The following is a 16087-nucleotide window of genomic DNA, read 5'->3' as shown; positions in this document are numbered from 1 at the left end:
TCAATGCGACAAACGAGTTAGTTCAAAAGTAATCTAAAAGTAATCAAAAAATAGTCTGATTACATTACCTAAAATGTGTAATGTAATTGATTTCGTTACTGATAAAATTACATATTTTTTGTGATGTGTATGTATGTGTGTGTATATATATATATATATATATATACATACATATACACACACACACACACACACACACACATATATATATATATATATATATATATATATATATATATATATATATATATATATATATTAAGTTCGTTTTTTCTGACCACTATTAATGTAAGATACACTTTAAAAATAATAATAATAAAAAATCTTCCTGTCAAAAAACTATCTATCCATCTATATATCTCTGCCAAAGTGAGGGGGGTCCGGAGTGGGTGTTGGACGCACAAAACTGGCAGTCAGAAGTCTCTTTCTCCACATTGGGCACACACACACACACACACACACACACACACACACACACACACACACAGAGGGCCCTTCCTCACATGTCTCCAGTCCAGTCTGTCAAATCACGCAGCATGTGAAGCCCCTGCGAGCCTGGAAAACTTTCTCTCTGGATACTTCATTAGGCGGCTTTAAATGTGCCTCTCTTCCGGATAATACTTCTGACTTGTCTTGGGGGGCTTTTTCTCTTTCTCAAACATTGGCTCAGAGGGCTTTCTGTGGACTGAGATGGTGCAATGCTCCGCAGGACAGCACCGCGTGTATGTTGGTTGTGGATCCTGCTCTCCAGTGTGTTGATATGGAGAGCTCACTGCGCCAGCGCGCAGAGCTGTCATGAGGTTAAAACTGCTTTCCAGCTGCGTCAAGTCGGTTCATTAAGATGGGTTCCGGAGACCGCAGCAACAGGTTCGTTTATAAATACTGGAGAGTTACTGTGAGAAGCGCTGTCTAATATAGCCTAGCTAAAACATTCATATTCTAATGTTTATTGCTCAAGAAAAACGTTACAGCCAACTGAACACACGTTGACCAATAGCGGGGCATGTTGTCACAATATGCGGGCTAAGTTGTCGTAATGTTACTGTACGTACCTGACATTAAACAGCTAATTTCAATAAATTTGAACCGTAAAACTATTACGGAAACGCAGAACAGTACCTAAAAGCCAAATGTGTAAAAGGTAAGGCACAAAAACAACAAAACGTTGCTTTCGCCTGAATAAATTGTAATTAGTGAATATTACATGTACATTTCTCACATTTAAAACACTGACGTTTATGAAAACACGTGATCTTTCCGTTGAAATATACCTTCTTTCACCGTTTAAACAAAACTGAAATAGTCCTGTCATGTGGCAAATATTTTTAGGTTATCAAAACTGCTTGTAGGCCCATCAACAAGACTTAAGCAGTGAGATGTGAAGTAACCAATTAAACAAAAATGCTCCAGGAAATATTTACATATTGACCTATTAGTATTACTGTAAACGTTTATATATACTGTCACAGAAAAAGTCATCTAACAAATACATCTTTCTGATGACAGAGCATAAATCTGAAACGTCAGTGTTGACAAAATTAACAGGACTGTAGGCTAGGCTGTCAAATGTTTTTCATGTCCCACATTTTGTTAAATCAAAAACGCATTCCTGAACAGAAGCCATCTCAAAAATGTTTGGGAGTTGCTGTGAAATTGTAAACTGGGAATATTCGGTTTGTCTCAAGTTCTTGTTTATGCAACGGATACATTAGAAAAGTATGGCTGTTACAAAACAAAGTTTTATTCTTAGTAGGCCAGTTTCGAGGCGTCGCTCGTGTATCGGGAGGTGAGGGAGGTCAGCAGAATGCTGGCGATCACAGTCAGCTGTTCTAATGCATGGCTTATGGGGTCCTGTCAGTGTAAAATTGGTCACATAGGATAGGGCAGGGTGACTGACAGGAGATATCGTCTGTCTTTATCACATGTGCTCTGCTCTTTTACATGCACCTCTTTGTGTGTTATTTTGGACATCTATGATTATTTTAAAGACAAAATTAGAAACATTATTGTTCTTTTGGAGAACTTTATATCATAGCTGTGAAGCCACTTTAAATGTTTAGTTCTTCGTTTTTAAGAACGGTCACTTTTTCCGGAATTTAGGTATTATTTACGTTCATCAAGTTTTTTTTTTTAGCTTTGTCTCTGTAGTAAAGATTGTACATTGTACATTCTACTAATAGAAAAATACTTCTATTTTGGTTGAAGTCAAAAGTTTATATACACCTTGCAGAATCTGCTAAATTATTTGACCAAAGTAAGAGGGATCAAACAACATGCAAGTTACTTTTTATTTAGTACAGACCTGAATAAGGTATTTCACATAAAATATGTTTACATATAGTCCACAAGAGAAAATAATTGTTGAATTTATAAAAATGACCCTGTTCAAAAGTTTAAACACACTTGATTCTTAATACTGTGTTGTTACCTGAATGATCCACAGCTGTGTTTTTTTTTGTGTTTAGTAATAGTTGTTAATGAGTCCCTTGTTTGTTCTGAATGGATTCTTTGGTTGTCCTGCTTTTTTTTTTTTTTCAATGACTGTATGATTTTGAGATCCATCTTTTCGAACTGAGGACAACTGAGGGACTCAAGCAACTATTAACAGAAGACTCAAACACTCACTGATGCTTCAGAAGGAAACACAATGTATTAAGAGCCGGGGGTGTGTGAAAACTTTTGAACAGAATGAAGATGTGTACATTTTTCTTATTTTGCCTAAATATCATACTTTTTTCTTTTAGTACTGCCCTTCAGAAGCTACAAAAGATACTTACGTGTTTCCCAAAAGACCAAATAAGCTAAATTTAACCTGATCTTCAGTTTCAAAAGCTCTTATTGCATCATGTTTCCTTGTGAAGCATCAGTGAGCATTTGAACCTTCTGTAATAGTTGCTTATGAGTCCCTCAGTTGTCCTCAGTGTGAAAAGATGGATCTCAAAATCATACAGTCATTGTTGGAAAGGGTTCAAATACACAAAATTGCTGAAAAACCGAAGAATTTGTGGTATCTGAAGGATTTTTGAAGAACAGCAGGCAGTTTAACTGTTCAGGACACTCATGAACAACTATCACTAAACAAAAAAAAAAAAAAAAAAACACAGCTGTGGATCATTCAGGTAACAACACAGTATTGAGAATAAAGTGTATGTAAACTTTTGAACAGGGTTCATTTTTATAAATTCAACTATTATTTTTTTAGTGTCTTTTATGTGAAATATCTTATTCAGGTTGGTTTTAAATTAAAAAAAAATAACATGCATTTTATATGGTCCCTATTTTGGTAAAATAATGTACATTTTGCAAAATCTGCAAAGTGTGTGTAAACTTTTGACTTCAACTGTGTGTCGCACATAAAATCAAAAATCTACTCCATGGTTGATTACGGCCACGATCAAAAGTTGTCGTAACGGTACATTCCAGTAAACATCTTAAAATTAAGCTATGAACAATTATGAAAAGCAAAACAATGCCAAAAATGAAAAAGGTGACACCAAAAAACAAACCAAACAATTGTACCAATAAATGCCATTATTAGACACTTTATTGCAAGACTCAATTAAAGAGAGACTAATACGCAACTTTTCAAGTAGTCAAAAATTCCTCTATGATTGAATAACCTTCTTTGATTAAACCTTCATAGATGCAGATCTTCTCATCTGCAAACACCAGGGTCCCACATGCTGCACCCGCAAGATGGAGGAGAGCTACTATGCTGCTGCCCAGAGAGACACACTCCAGAACATTCTCTCCTATAGCTTCGAACTCAAATATCTCATCCTGGGCCATGCCTCTTCTTTCCAGGGTACGTATCGATATCGAGTGAAGCCTTTTGGTCAAATAAATACTAGGCCATGTGCTGTTTGCATTTGCAGAAGGAGCAAGAGGTCATGGGATCAATTGCCTGCACAGCAGGTGGTTCACACGTTCACTACATGCTGTTGCTTTGTACGCATGTTTGGGAGACACCGGGGTGGTGTTATGAGTCGCACACCGTGACTTTCCGTGGTTACTTGGAGATTTGCTTTTTGTCCGCTGTTTTTCACACTCACAGAATGATCCTTTATCTGCCGGAGGTCTCCTGTGAAGCAGTACATGTGCTTCTTAGAGGTTGATTGGCGCTTTTGGATTAGGACAAGGCCCTTCAGAATCAGCGTCTGAATAAAACGTACAAAAAGAAGCAAGCAGATGGGTGTTTCTCTCTCTCACACACACATAGACTTAGGCCGACTCCATGCATGTCATTATCTAGTGCAGTTTTATGTATAACACGAGACATTATAAACCATGCTAGCTTCAAATTTACAACTCTTAGTCCTCGCCCAACCAAATATTTAAGTTCATCCAATTTGTTCGCGCAAACTCGCACAAAAACCCTTTCAGGTTCACAGGAAAAGGGCACTGTCGCCGTCCTCTCTGTCTTTGCTGCCAGCCTGAGTGAATATTTAACGAGTTTAAAGCAAACGAAAAGAAAAATGTTGAAATTCTTGGCGTATCCGTGGAGATCCGTCTCAGTGCACTTCAATGTATTGCTCTATAATGAGAGCTTTTGAAAAGATCAGTTGTCCTTTTCTGCTACTTCTCGCATGGTTGTAGCTGGTGTCCTGTTGAAAAGAAAGAAGGTCTGTAAAGTGTTTTTCATTCCCACGTGAAAGAGGATTTTTAATGTAGACCGCTTTTTGTCTATATGCCTGTGTGTTTAAGGGTAAAGTAATAATTCAAGTACCTTGGGGACTCTCTTGGGAATGCGTCTGTTTAAGAGATAGTTTACCCAAAACTTCTGTTCTTACCAGTGTGATTTTTTTCTTTCTTCCATGGAAGACAAAAGTACATAGCTTGCAGAATATCTCTGTTTCTTTTTCTTAATGTGGACAAGGATTGTTAAGGTCCAAAAACTATGCCAGTGATGATACGTGAGTACCAACGTTTTTTGATGGCAATTCGTAAATATTTTATGGCTAAGATTGTATGTATTCATATGAATTTGTACGATTTATGCTAAATCATACATGTTTTATAAGTTCCCCAATTCGGATTCGGAGGAATGACCTACCCCTAACCCCGCTCCCAAACCTACCCGTCAAAGCTCTAGACAAATTGTACGAAATTGTATAAATGAGGTCATACGAATTTGTACGATGTAGCCACCTCGTCAAATACGTACGAATTGGTCGTGAGATAGCGTTGATATTACTGGCATCAAACCTGCCCCAAAATGCAGAAGATCTGTTAAAGATTTGAGAGTGAGTACATTTTTGGGTCAACTACTTCTTTGAAAAGTCCTCTCTGCCCTTCATACCAAAGTAATTTCACTGTAAACCAAAAGCCAGCATATGCTATTCACATACCATCTGTCCAACAAAGCCCAACTATCCTCTCCAACCTAAAAGGCACTAAAAATACAGTGTGCTACCTTCTCTTGATCTAAATTCAGTCCTGGACTGGGTACAGTCAGTAGAGTTATTCTGACACTGATCTTTTTTTAAAGTAGGACCTACATCAATTCCAGTAGGCACTGAGTTAATAGAGTTATCAGGGGTGTATGGTCATTCAAGTATCTGTCTCGGAAACATCCTGCTGTCTTAGAGGTGAGAGGTCAGTTGTGGTGATTCCCGGACACCCTCGATGACCCCTGCGATCTGCGTGACCTCCCCCTACATGCCTTTATGGCCCAGAACCATATGAGAAGAACCCGGGCATAATCCCCTGCCATGACACCTGATACTGAGGTGTTTGGATGTACAGTAGTTGCCAAGATACACCCTAGTCTGAATTTCTAAACCCTTTATTTAAAATACAGATTTAAGTTCAAAGTGTCACTGCTTAAACATGTTTCCAGTACCACCCACCTGTAATACCTGAGAAGGTTACTCACATATTGTTGATGGAATTACAAGATGCCTGGAGTGCCACCGGGAGATGGGAACGCCGGTAGCATGAGAACTGACGCAACAATTCAGAATCCCTGCCAGTTTTCGTGAAAAACCTCAAAGGCTTGTTATAGAACGATTCTTAGGGGTGTCTTTTAGTACTGTGAGCCAAACAGGTGTTCTTTTGTTCCTCCATCAATAAAGAGCGATCATAACTTTCAGGCTTGTTGTTTGCATGCTAGTCATTCACAGAGAAACAAGACGGAGCTGGAATGCTTTGGTCGTTATGAATGAGACGACATTAAAGCAAACGGCACTTTGAGGAGTTCTGCCAGCTGCCTACTTAAGTACCCGTCTGTCACATGTCACACAAAAGTTAATATGCTATTGTAAATAATGTATACGGTACAAATGACTATGATCCCCGACTTCCATTTGCAACCCATAGACATAGTGAAGTATAAGATGTCGCCCTGACTGCTAAAATTGTAATAAGCTAGTCACATGTGTCACATATCTCCAAACTAACCTTCAGCCCAATAGCGCCAGCCCAAAAGATCCATGGATTAAGTGTTGTCAGCTCCCATTAGTCCAGTGGAAAGAGAGATTAGATGCATAAGATTTGTAAGCAATGCGGACAAGGCAGAGGTTTATCGTGACGGACTAGTATGTTTGACCTTCTCATAAATGTCAAACAAAATTACCGCAATTGTTGGTCGTCTCATGTTACCAATGTCAATTAAAGTGCTTGTTCAGTCCAGAATTTCTCTTTTATTTCTCTACAGATACCTTCCATTCCCTGCTCTCCTTCACTCTAAATCATACCTACTCGCTCTTCGACAGCACCTACGAGACGATCTCTCGAGACGCAAAACCCTTGGTGTCTAACTTGTTTTCTGACCTTGACCTCTACCTCCGTGGAGATGCCAACATCTCTGTGGAGCACTCAGTCCACAGTTTCTACGACAGACTCTTTCCATTGGTATACCAGCACCTTGTCAATCCCGGCTTGGGCTCGAATGTTTCTACCTGGTCCTCCGTAGGAAGCGAGTGCCTACGTGCCACTCGGCATGACGTCAACCCCTTTGGACCTCACCCCCAAGAACTTGCTCAGGCATTGTCCAGGGCACTAGTTGCCGGTCGTGCCCTCAGTCGGGCTCTGGCGATGGGTGCCGAGATTCTGAATGCTACCGAGTCAGTGGGGATGGATCGCCAATGTGGACGTGCACTGGTGCGGATGCTGTTCTGTCCGCATTGCCGTGGACTGACCCTGATCCGGCCTTGCGGAGGCCTGTGTCTCAATGTGATGCGGGGTTGCCTGGCAGGCGTAGCTGAGCTGGATGGGCCTTGGAGACGCTATGTAGCATTGCTGGAGGCATTAAGCGGGGCACTATCAGGTGGATACGAAGTGGAACTGGCACTTCTACGCATCCGGGAAAGAATTAATGATGCCATCCTTACTGCACAACTCCATGGACCACATCTCAGCGCCGTGGTGAGTCATGCTTCTCACGTTTATTTTTATTCCACAAACGAGCTGCACCATATGCTGGACTAATCAGGGTCTTTTGCACATGCACTTGCAGGCGCATGTTCAGTGATTGGTGCATATCAAATATCTCGCCCAATCAGGCTGTGCAGTTGCAAGCCTGCAGTTTCTGCTATTCTTGCATGTACTTAAATCTCAAATTGATAAAGGTACTAAATTAGCATGTAGCCTAGGAAAACTTGGTTTGGATTCTTAATGGTCGTATGAAGCCCTGCAATTATTAGATCTGCAAGGGGTTTATTATTAGCTCAATGATTGGGAGCGTGATTATGTGGTAATATGACACGTACTGTAAAAAATGTGTCGGTCATGACAGTGTGACTATGGCTGTCTGTAAGTGAATACCCAGCCGCCCACCATGAGGCTATTCATACCATCAACGCCAGAGTTTGTGTGCGACCGTCTGCCGGTCTCTTTCACTGGAATCATGGCTAAAGGGGCCACAGGGGTCAAGGGTTTTGTGACAGCTCGACTTTGCACCCATCATGTCCTGGTGATGACAGCTCTATATGGCTAGGTCAAGTTTGAGACCACATTCCCACAAATCTCTCTCAAAGAGCATAGACTTCCCAGTCAGAATGGGAGATATTATTACTTAAGCCCCCAACCGCAGCCCTCATAAACTTCAACCTCAAGCTTACTGCTCTACAATGGAGGCTCCTTAAACACTCCATCACTGGATCAAATGTTGCTCACTTACTGATGCCAGGCTGAAATGACTTGGGTTCACGTTACCTGGTCTGGACCCAAGCGTAAGAGGCAGAGCACTAACAAAGTTGTTAGACGCAATCCTAAAAGAATTGACCTGTAGACTGATCAATGACGTTACGATTAAGCAAAAACGAAAACAATGGACATCAAGTGGCAGCCCGAAATAGACGCAACATTACTAAAAACCTAATTTGATTTGTTTTATGCTTTTGGCAGCCAGTTTTAGCACTGCACAATCCATTATTATCGTTTTTATTATCGTTCCAGATAGCACACGTACGTCTGCAAGATGTCTGTAAAGATTTTTTGATCAGGAAAGCATCTGCTGTGTACAAACATCTGACAGATGTCTGTAAGATGTCAGTTTTACATGTGTTCTAAACCATAAACATCTTAAAGACATCTAATCGTTTTTGCAGATGTATATGCAGACATCAAATAGACATCTCCGAGATGAATGTGTGCTGTCAGGGGTTGCAAGTGATGTGGTCTTTATTTACCTACCTTCCATAGATCTGTTCATTGTTTTTGAGGATAAAGGCCCAAAACAAGTTATGCTACTTGTCCATGTTAGCATTTAGCTAATTTGGATAGTTTCTGCTAAGTTTTAGATGAATTAGCAAAAAATACTGTTGAGTTTTAGTTTACACATTGCTTTATTTAATGTAACTCGCCACAGAAATGATTGTGTGATACCAGTGTTGTGTTACAAATTGCCTTCAGTAACATTTTAGAACACCGAGCTTGCGTAGCTAGAAGCATTTGCGCTAATATATTAGCGTATTTTTAGGGTCTTGGAGGTACGTTTTATTGTTGATGTGCTACAAGCGTGATCAGGTTCATTGCTACTTGTAAAAACAATGAGATTCTGACAAATCATTTCTGATATCTTCATTGTTTATTAGATGTCTATATGTGCCGCCCAGCTCTGGCATTGAGGCGGAGGACTATGGGGCCTCTCCAGTCCCTCACGCTGCATGTGGTCTGGCGCTATCTTGGTGCTGCTTGAGTTGTTTGGGTGTTGTCTGGTCCCAATCAGCCTGATGTCCTGCATGCAAATTCACCTCTGGACAAAGACGGCTCCCGTGAACCGGCCGGCCCCTTCCCAAAATGCAGTGCAGCTAGCGAGGGGCCAGAGCAGGGGAATGAGAACGTTCGGCTAATCCTTAGATAAATAAAGCTCTGTAGAAGATATACAAATAGAAACACGTTTACATACGCTTGAATTAATAACATTTTCAGTCCTTTTTCCATTTTATAATTTCTGGAATATCGCTGAAATAGTCGTCTATGCCAAAACTGACATGACTGTCCTTCTAATTTAGATTTTTTTTTCTTGTCAAACTTAGCAATGATGTATACAAATGATGTATACAGAAATGGTCATGCATTATAATTCAGCATCCAATACAGTGAAAGCTTGAGCTTATTGTGCTGGTTCCAATTAAAATTTAAGTATATTGTAAACATTACTAGAGTTATACTGTGATATTTAGTAGTGGCCACTAGATGGAGCAATGTCTTTGTATTGGTGGAATCAGTTCAAACAGGCCTATATGATGGTTTTCTCTTACATACATTTTCAAACCCTCATTTCTGCCTTTCAGGTGGGTAAAGTCTGTGGTTCCTTGACTGAACCGGTTTCTTCCACTCCAGTCAGTCCCACCTCAAGAAGTTTGACTCCTTCAGTAAACCCAACCATTGAAGTCCAAACCTCAGTCACATCCTCCAGTCCTACAACACAGGCAACAGGCAACCAACATGAGCATATAATGCTAAAAAGAAGGTATACGATTGTTTTTGACCCTTCAAGAAATTAAAATCCTTACAAATGAATGTTTCTAATAGTATATACTAACTTTCCTGCTGTTTGTCTTTCTTCTGTTTTCTTTCCTCCCACATCTGCACTTGTCGATGACCTCAGGTCTCTGCCTCTGAAACCGTCCAAAAACGACAAACCCAGAAGCCTGAAAAAGATTTCAAAGTAAGCGCATATCAGTGAAGACTAACATTGTAAAACATTAGCAATTCAGCTTCTAGGTTTCCCAGATTTTCTTTTTAAATTATCTCTAATTATTTTGTCATAAAATGACATTGGCTGTCAGCCTAAGAATGTTCTAATGATTTAATCTCACATCAAAAAAAACGTGTGCGAGCAAGGAAGAACGCTGTCAGCATTAATAACAGTCACAAACAAGTGCGGGAGGCCAATCCGCCGCTTGTGTCTATCAGTGTTTGGGCATGTTTGATTAGAGAAGCATGATGAATGGCGCAGAACTGGTTGTACTGTATAATTAGGCCTGGTTTGATGGTTTTTGATAACTTCCTGAAAGCCTGAACTCCCTGCAGGGAGTTTATGGGCTACATCCAGCGGTACAAGTCCTTCTTCTCCACCCTGCCGGAGATGCTGTGCGAGGGGGAGGGGGTGATGGATGAAAACACCTGCTGGAGTGGAGAAGATGTCGTGGAGAGGTAGGCTTGTCTTGTCAGGAGAGGGCTTGAACTCAAATTTGCATGTTAATGCGTGGATTAATATAGGTCAATGACACTGTGCTTTTTTTTATTACAAAATGCATTAAAAATGCACATAATATTAAATAATTTGACTAAGCAGTTTTGCAGTGCACACTCAAATATTCAAAGTGTAAGAAAAATGTTGCTTCATAACTGAACAAATTTAGGGCTGGGCAGTTTGACCAAAAATCTGTATCACGGTTTGTTTTGGGATTCTGGCGGCTTTCACAGTCTATAATGGTTTTTCCTCCTCTGATCCAAACAAACATGCTACATTGAGCATGAGCCGATTTGATTTAAATTAGATTGTATAAATTCAAAATTGTATTTATAAATTATTAAATTCTTTATATGAAACATACCTGCACAAAACAAAAACAGCAGATGTGCTGAATGAGTCACAAATTCATTCTCAGACAGCAGGTGGCGCTTATGAAACAGCAGCAATACGTCCTTGGTTTCCACTGTAAACAAAGAATTGCTGCGCTTTAAAAAAACTACATTAATAAGCAATACCATCTTTTCCGAAGCTAGTCAGGTCATAGAAATCCCCACACCCAATAGTTTTTTCACGTTGCATCATCAATTGGCCATATTTGCGGCACTGAGAGTAAACAGTGCCACTGAACCGAACAAAACTTGCATATTTTGCTGGTTATTGCTGCTGAAAATGGTCAATTATTGTCATGTTTTGGATTGTACTAATCGGTCGGACCGGGGAAAAAAAACATTTGGAGTACTATAGACTGCCAAAAGTTATAACAAATCAAGGAGAAGAGTGCAAAAATCTTTCTGAGGAACAAAAGGCGTTTGTGGATTTCCAGGGCAAGAATCTTGACAACATTCGAGTTTGTTCTTATCATTTCCGGTCAGGTAGGTGAAATATTAGGCTAATATCTTACTTAATACTGTTTGTACATATCTTTATCACCTATTAACTTTAGTTTGGCAAAATATCCTGCCCTTTCTTGCTTACTAAGACTTTCTCCATTTGATTTAGCAGCTTCCACACGTTTTTTCAGTGGTTACGACAGCATAAATTAGCGGAAAAATGTATTCAGTAGTACATTAACCGTGCAGTCAATGCTGTTGTTTACATCCAAGTATCTCCAATATGGCCGTGCATCAAGGTAACTGACCAAATCGTGATGCAAGTGCAAACCCTCTATTCATTATTTAGGATGTGCAAGTTTGCTTTGCCTGCTACAGTACTTTCTCCTCTTTGATTTCGTCTTCAATATCTCTGACCTCAGTTATCGGCCATTTAGAGTTGATTTGCCCAGTTAAAGAATTAGTTGTGTGTTATTAATAGTTCTAGAAGTTCTCCAAGTATTAGTCAGAAGTGAATCCAGTTAAAAGGGATCCTCTCTCAATGTTGCTTAACTACTTTGTAAAAAATAAAATACATACATGTTCGTTAATCAAACAGGTTTACGAATCATTGAAAGTGGTATTTGGCACATGCATTTTAAACTGGATTTTTAAAAGATTTCTTAATCTAAAATTTCATTTCTTAATCTAACATATTCATGTTCTTTTGACCAAAATATTATAGATAGTTGGATCATGGTATTGGCAAGTGTTTCACATTTAGTTGATATATCTACATAATCATATCAATTGCTGTCAGCCTGTCTATATTCAAAGAAATTAGAGCATACTGAACAAGATTTTCTGGCTGGGTGAAGACTTGTTTTCCCACACAAATTGATTGTAATTATGGGCAATCAAATCCGATATCTCTCCAGAAAGGTCTCTATTTACCCTGTGAGGTCGTGAAGTTCATAAGATGGCCAAGAGGAGTAATGGTTGCCATGGTTTATCGTGGCTTTCCCCCAGTCCTCTTCCGGACAGAAGCTTCATTCAGAAACTTCTGGAACTCTATTGTGACACAAATGAGATTCCCTGAAAAACACACAGTCAAAATAAACATTTGCATATAGGCGTTTTTTTCTCTCAGCATATGTTCATTTTGACTTTTTCAACACAAAATATCCACAGTAGCTTTGGTTGAATGGACGAAGTTTTGTAATTCCAGATAGATCCCTCTTCTGGCCTCATTTGCTCCTCAGCTTTGGCTCAAAGGTTAGAGATCCCGCTCACCATTCACCCCCTGGACAAATTGCCCCATCACCGTCCACACTACGGCAACAACGCAAGGCTGGCACCGTCCATACTGGGGGCCCCGAACACTGGGTAGTCCTGGAGACAGGCCACTGTTACCATAGAGAAAAGCAACTAGCTTGCTAATCGTTTTTTTTTTTTTTTTTGGTTTGTGAAATCTCTGTATTATGACAAAACAAGTTTGTATGATGTCAAACTGATTGCTTTGCCTAAAAGATAGAATTAGCAGTTCCCTAAATGTCATCGATTGGTTACAGATAGCTCCAATACAAAACGTTAACACAAACTTTAGATAATAGCACATTTTTGCCACATGGCATTTAGGTGAACATGAAATCTTTATCTTTTAAACAAAATTCTGCATTAGAAAAACCAGCTTGGTATTTTCTAAAAGAGAGATTTCAAAAAAATACAAAAACAGATTAGCAAGCTAGTCAGTGTTCTCTGTGCTAACGCTCATTGAAAGTAATGGCCATGCTCTCCATTTTTGATAGACTATAGGCTATAAAATACTAGCACACTGCTCAGTATACACTAATACTACCTTCTGTTTTGCAAATGTGAAAAAGAATATGACAGTGCTAACATTCAAAATGGTATGCTACATTTTTGTGTAAAATGTTTTAACATTTGACAGTCTGATAAAATAATGAGTTAGAAAAGCGAATTCACAGCTGTCTCATTGGAAGTGGAAAGTGCAGTGCATTGTGGGATTCCTTGCTGCACGCTCTGTTGTATTCTGAAAGTTTTGATGCAGATAACTAGCATTTTGTGTACAGTATATGCTATATCCTGCAGAAATAGTGAAATTGCCATGTTAGCATGCTATTCTTAGCATAGCATATATTCCTGTGAGCACAACCTCTTCAAGTAAGTCAACACTGCCCCCTATTGGACAAAATAAAGTACATTCAAACATGTTTTCAGAGGCAAAAATGCCAACAAATGATTTTTTGCAGGACACTAATGTATAAGCCGTCTAAAAATATTCTTCCACTTGGTCATAATAAACATTAAGGTCAAAGAAACGCTTAGGAAAACATGTGTTCACAAGATGGTTGAGCTTTCACACCGAGTTCAGTCCAAAACGTTCGTTTTGGCTTGGAATTTTCAGGTCCATTTGGAGGGCTACGTAACATCTCAAATTGAGCGAACAAGGTTGTTTAAGAAAATGCTTAGCTGAGGTTGTGGTTCACCTCCCGCTGCATGGTGAAGTGCATGAATGGATGTTTCGTAGGATGGTGGAGTTAACCAAGGAAATGTTAGCATGACTTATAACTCGGTGTCAGCCAGACTCCAAGCGACGGGATGTGTGAGGTTACTGTGGAAACACAGTTTGTTTTTGTTTTCATTTTAAAATGGCCGTGGCCTTTGCTTTTTTGGCTGTTTCTTTCTCTTTCTCTCTCACATTTTATCCATTACTGACGCCACCGTCGAACTTTAACCCACACAAAATGGTGAACAGATTGGAAAAGCGAGGCCATTGCTGACTCACTGTCAATCGTCAAGAAACGCAATAGCCTTGTTCTCAATGTTGTGTCCATGATTGATTTGACCTGCTTCGTTTTTCTTTTGCTGTGGTATTTGACTGGCCGCGTCCTCCATTACAGCTCTATTAGATTATGTGTTTTTATCAGGGACTCGCCCTCGTTGTTAAAAGCTCAAAACATGCTACAACCAGTGGTGGTTTTAGGTGGTTTAGTTGGTCTTCCAGTCTGATTAAGCTGTCCTTAATTACTCACCTTCATGTCGTTCCAAACCCGTAAGACCTTCGATCAACTTCAGAACACAAATTAAGATTTTTTGGATTAAAAGAGAGCTTTTTGACCTTGCATAGACAGCAACTCGTGTGAATGCATGGAGAAGACTGGCACAAAATTGTTGAATAAAATCGACATTTTCTTTGCACATGAAAAGTATTCTTGTAGCTTTATAACATCACGGTTGAACCACTGATGTGACCTGGACTATTTTAACTATGTGCTTACAACCTTTCTGGGCCTTGAACATTTCAGTTGCTGTCAAAAATTTCTTCATTTGTGTTTCGAAGATGAACAAAGGTCTTACAGGTCTTTCTAAGTTAAACTGGTGTAAACAGTTACCTGGTTTCTTGCTAATCTAAAATAGTTTACCATGTTTAAAAGCACAGCTACTTTCTTAAAACTGATTTTCAGAATGAAACATGACCGAAAATGGTCAAAAAACATTCAACTAGACCAGTGAAAACCGGATAATTCTGGTTATTTCTGACTTTTTTCAACAGGATTTGTTTAAAAACGTTGTTTTGAGCCATATAACTTGCTAAAAAAGCAAGTTTTTCCCACTGGGAATAAAATTATCTTTAAATATTTTATGTCTATTTGCTTATTTAGTAAATGCACCTTAATTTAAGAATTTTTAGATATTTTGACTAGAAACAAGACAAAAATACTAAGTATGATAAGCCTTTTTTTTTTTTTTTCGCAGTGTACACCTCTGCATGATAATAATGCTAATGCTAATACACACAGTGTTTGGTATAATAAGCCTAAAAAAGGTGTGTTTGATATCATAATGATGATAATGACTTAATTTCAAACCAGCACAGTGCATTTTTAGCATATTTAGCACTTGCTTAAACGGGACTTAAACAGGAGCTGAGATACACTTGCATAACTATTTAGTAAATTCTCCAGCACTGAGGCCAAAACCTAGTTAACTGTCTACTTGGACAGTATTTCATAGCTCTGTCTAAATACAGTGCCTTGCAAAAGTATTCATACATTTTTTTCACATTTTGTTTTGTTGCAGCATTATGTTAAACTGCTTTAAATTAGTTTTTCCCCACATCAATTTACACTCCATACACCATAATAATGACAAAGCAAAAACCAGATTTGCAAAATTTACAAATTGATTAAAAATAAAACACAGAAATGAGTACATTGCAGAAGTATTCATACCCTTAACTCAGTACATAGTTGAAGCACCTTTACAGCCTCAAGTCTTTTTGGGTATGATGTGACAAGCTTTGCACATCTGCATTTGGCAATTATCTGCCATTCTTTGCCTCACCTTTTCACCTCTCAAGCTCTGTCAGCTTGGATGGGGGCTGGCAGACATTTTCTAGAGTCCTAGTTGTTCCAATCGTCTTCCATTACGGATAATGGAGGCTACATGCTTCTGTGAACCTTCAATGCAGCAGATTTTTTTCCGAACTCTTCTCTAGATCATTGCCTTAACGCAAGTCTGTCACTGAGCTCTACAGGCAGTTATCTTGACCTCAGGACTTGGTTTTTGCTCTGATATGCATTTTCAGCTGTTAGACCTTTTCTGGAGA

The 16087-nt window shown here is 39.2% G+C and overlaps 1 protein-coding gene across 1 annotated transcript in view; it reads left to right on the top strand.

Annotated features, from left to right (window-relative positions):
• Positions 1 to 475: 475 nt before the first annotated feature.
• Positions 476 to 16087, top strand: part of LOC141338892 (glypican-5-like) — a 38291-nt gene continuing 22679 nt past the window's right edge. Inside the window, exons 1-6 of the mRNA XM_073844507.1 lie at positions 476 to 867; positions 3644 to 3805; positions 6656 to 7365; positions 9738 to 9916; positions 10055 to 10114; positions 10480 to 10602. Coding sequence (XP_073700608.1) covers positions 699 to 867; positions 3644 to 3805; positions 6656 to 7365; positions 9738 to 9916; positions 10055 to 10114; positions 10480 to 10602 — 1403 coding nt within the window. The 5' untranslated portion in view covers positions 476 to 698. The remainder of the gene's footprint in view (positions 868 to 3643; positions 3806 to 6655; positions 7366 to 9737; positions 9917 to 10054; positions 10115 to 10479; positions 10603 to 16087) is intronic.

This window comes from Garra rufa, chromosome 7 (genome assembly GCF_049309525.1).
Source record: "Garra rufa chromosome 7, GarRuf1.0, whole genome shotgun sequence".
NCBI lineage: Eukaryota > Metazoa > Chordata > Actinopteri > Cypriniformes > Cyprinidae > Garra > Garra rufa.
Note: the sequence above shows the minus strand (reverse complement) of the source record. Positions and strands in the feature narration are given on the sequence as shown.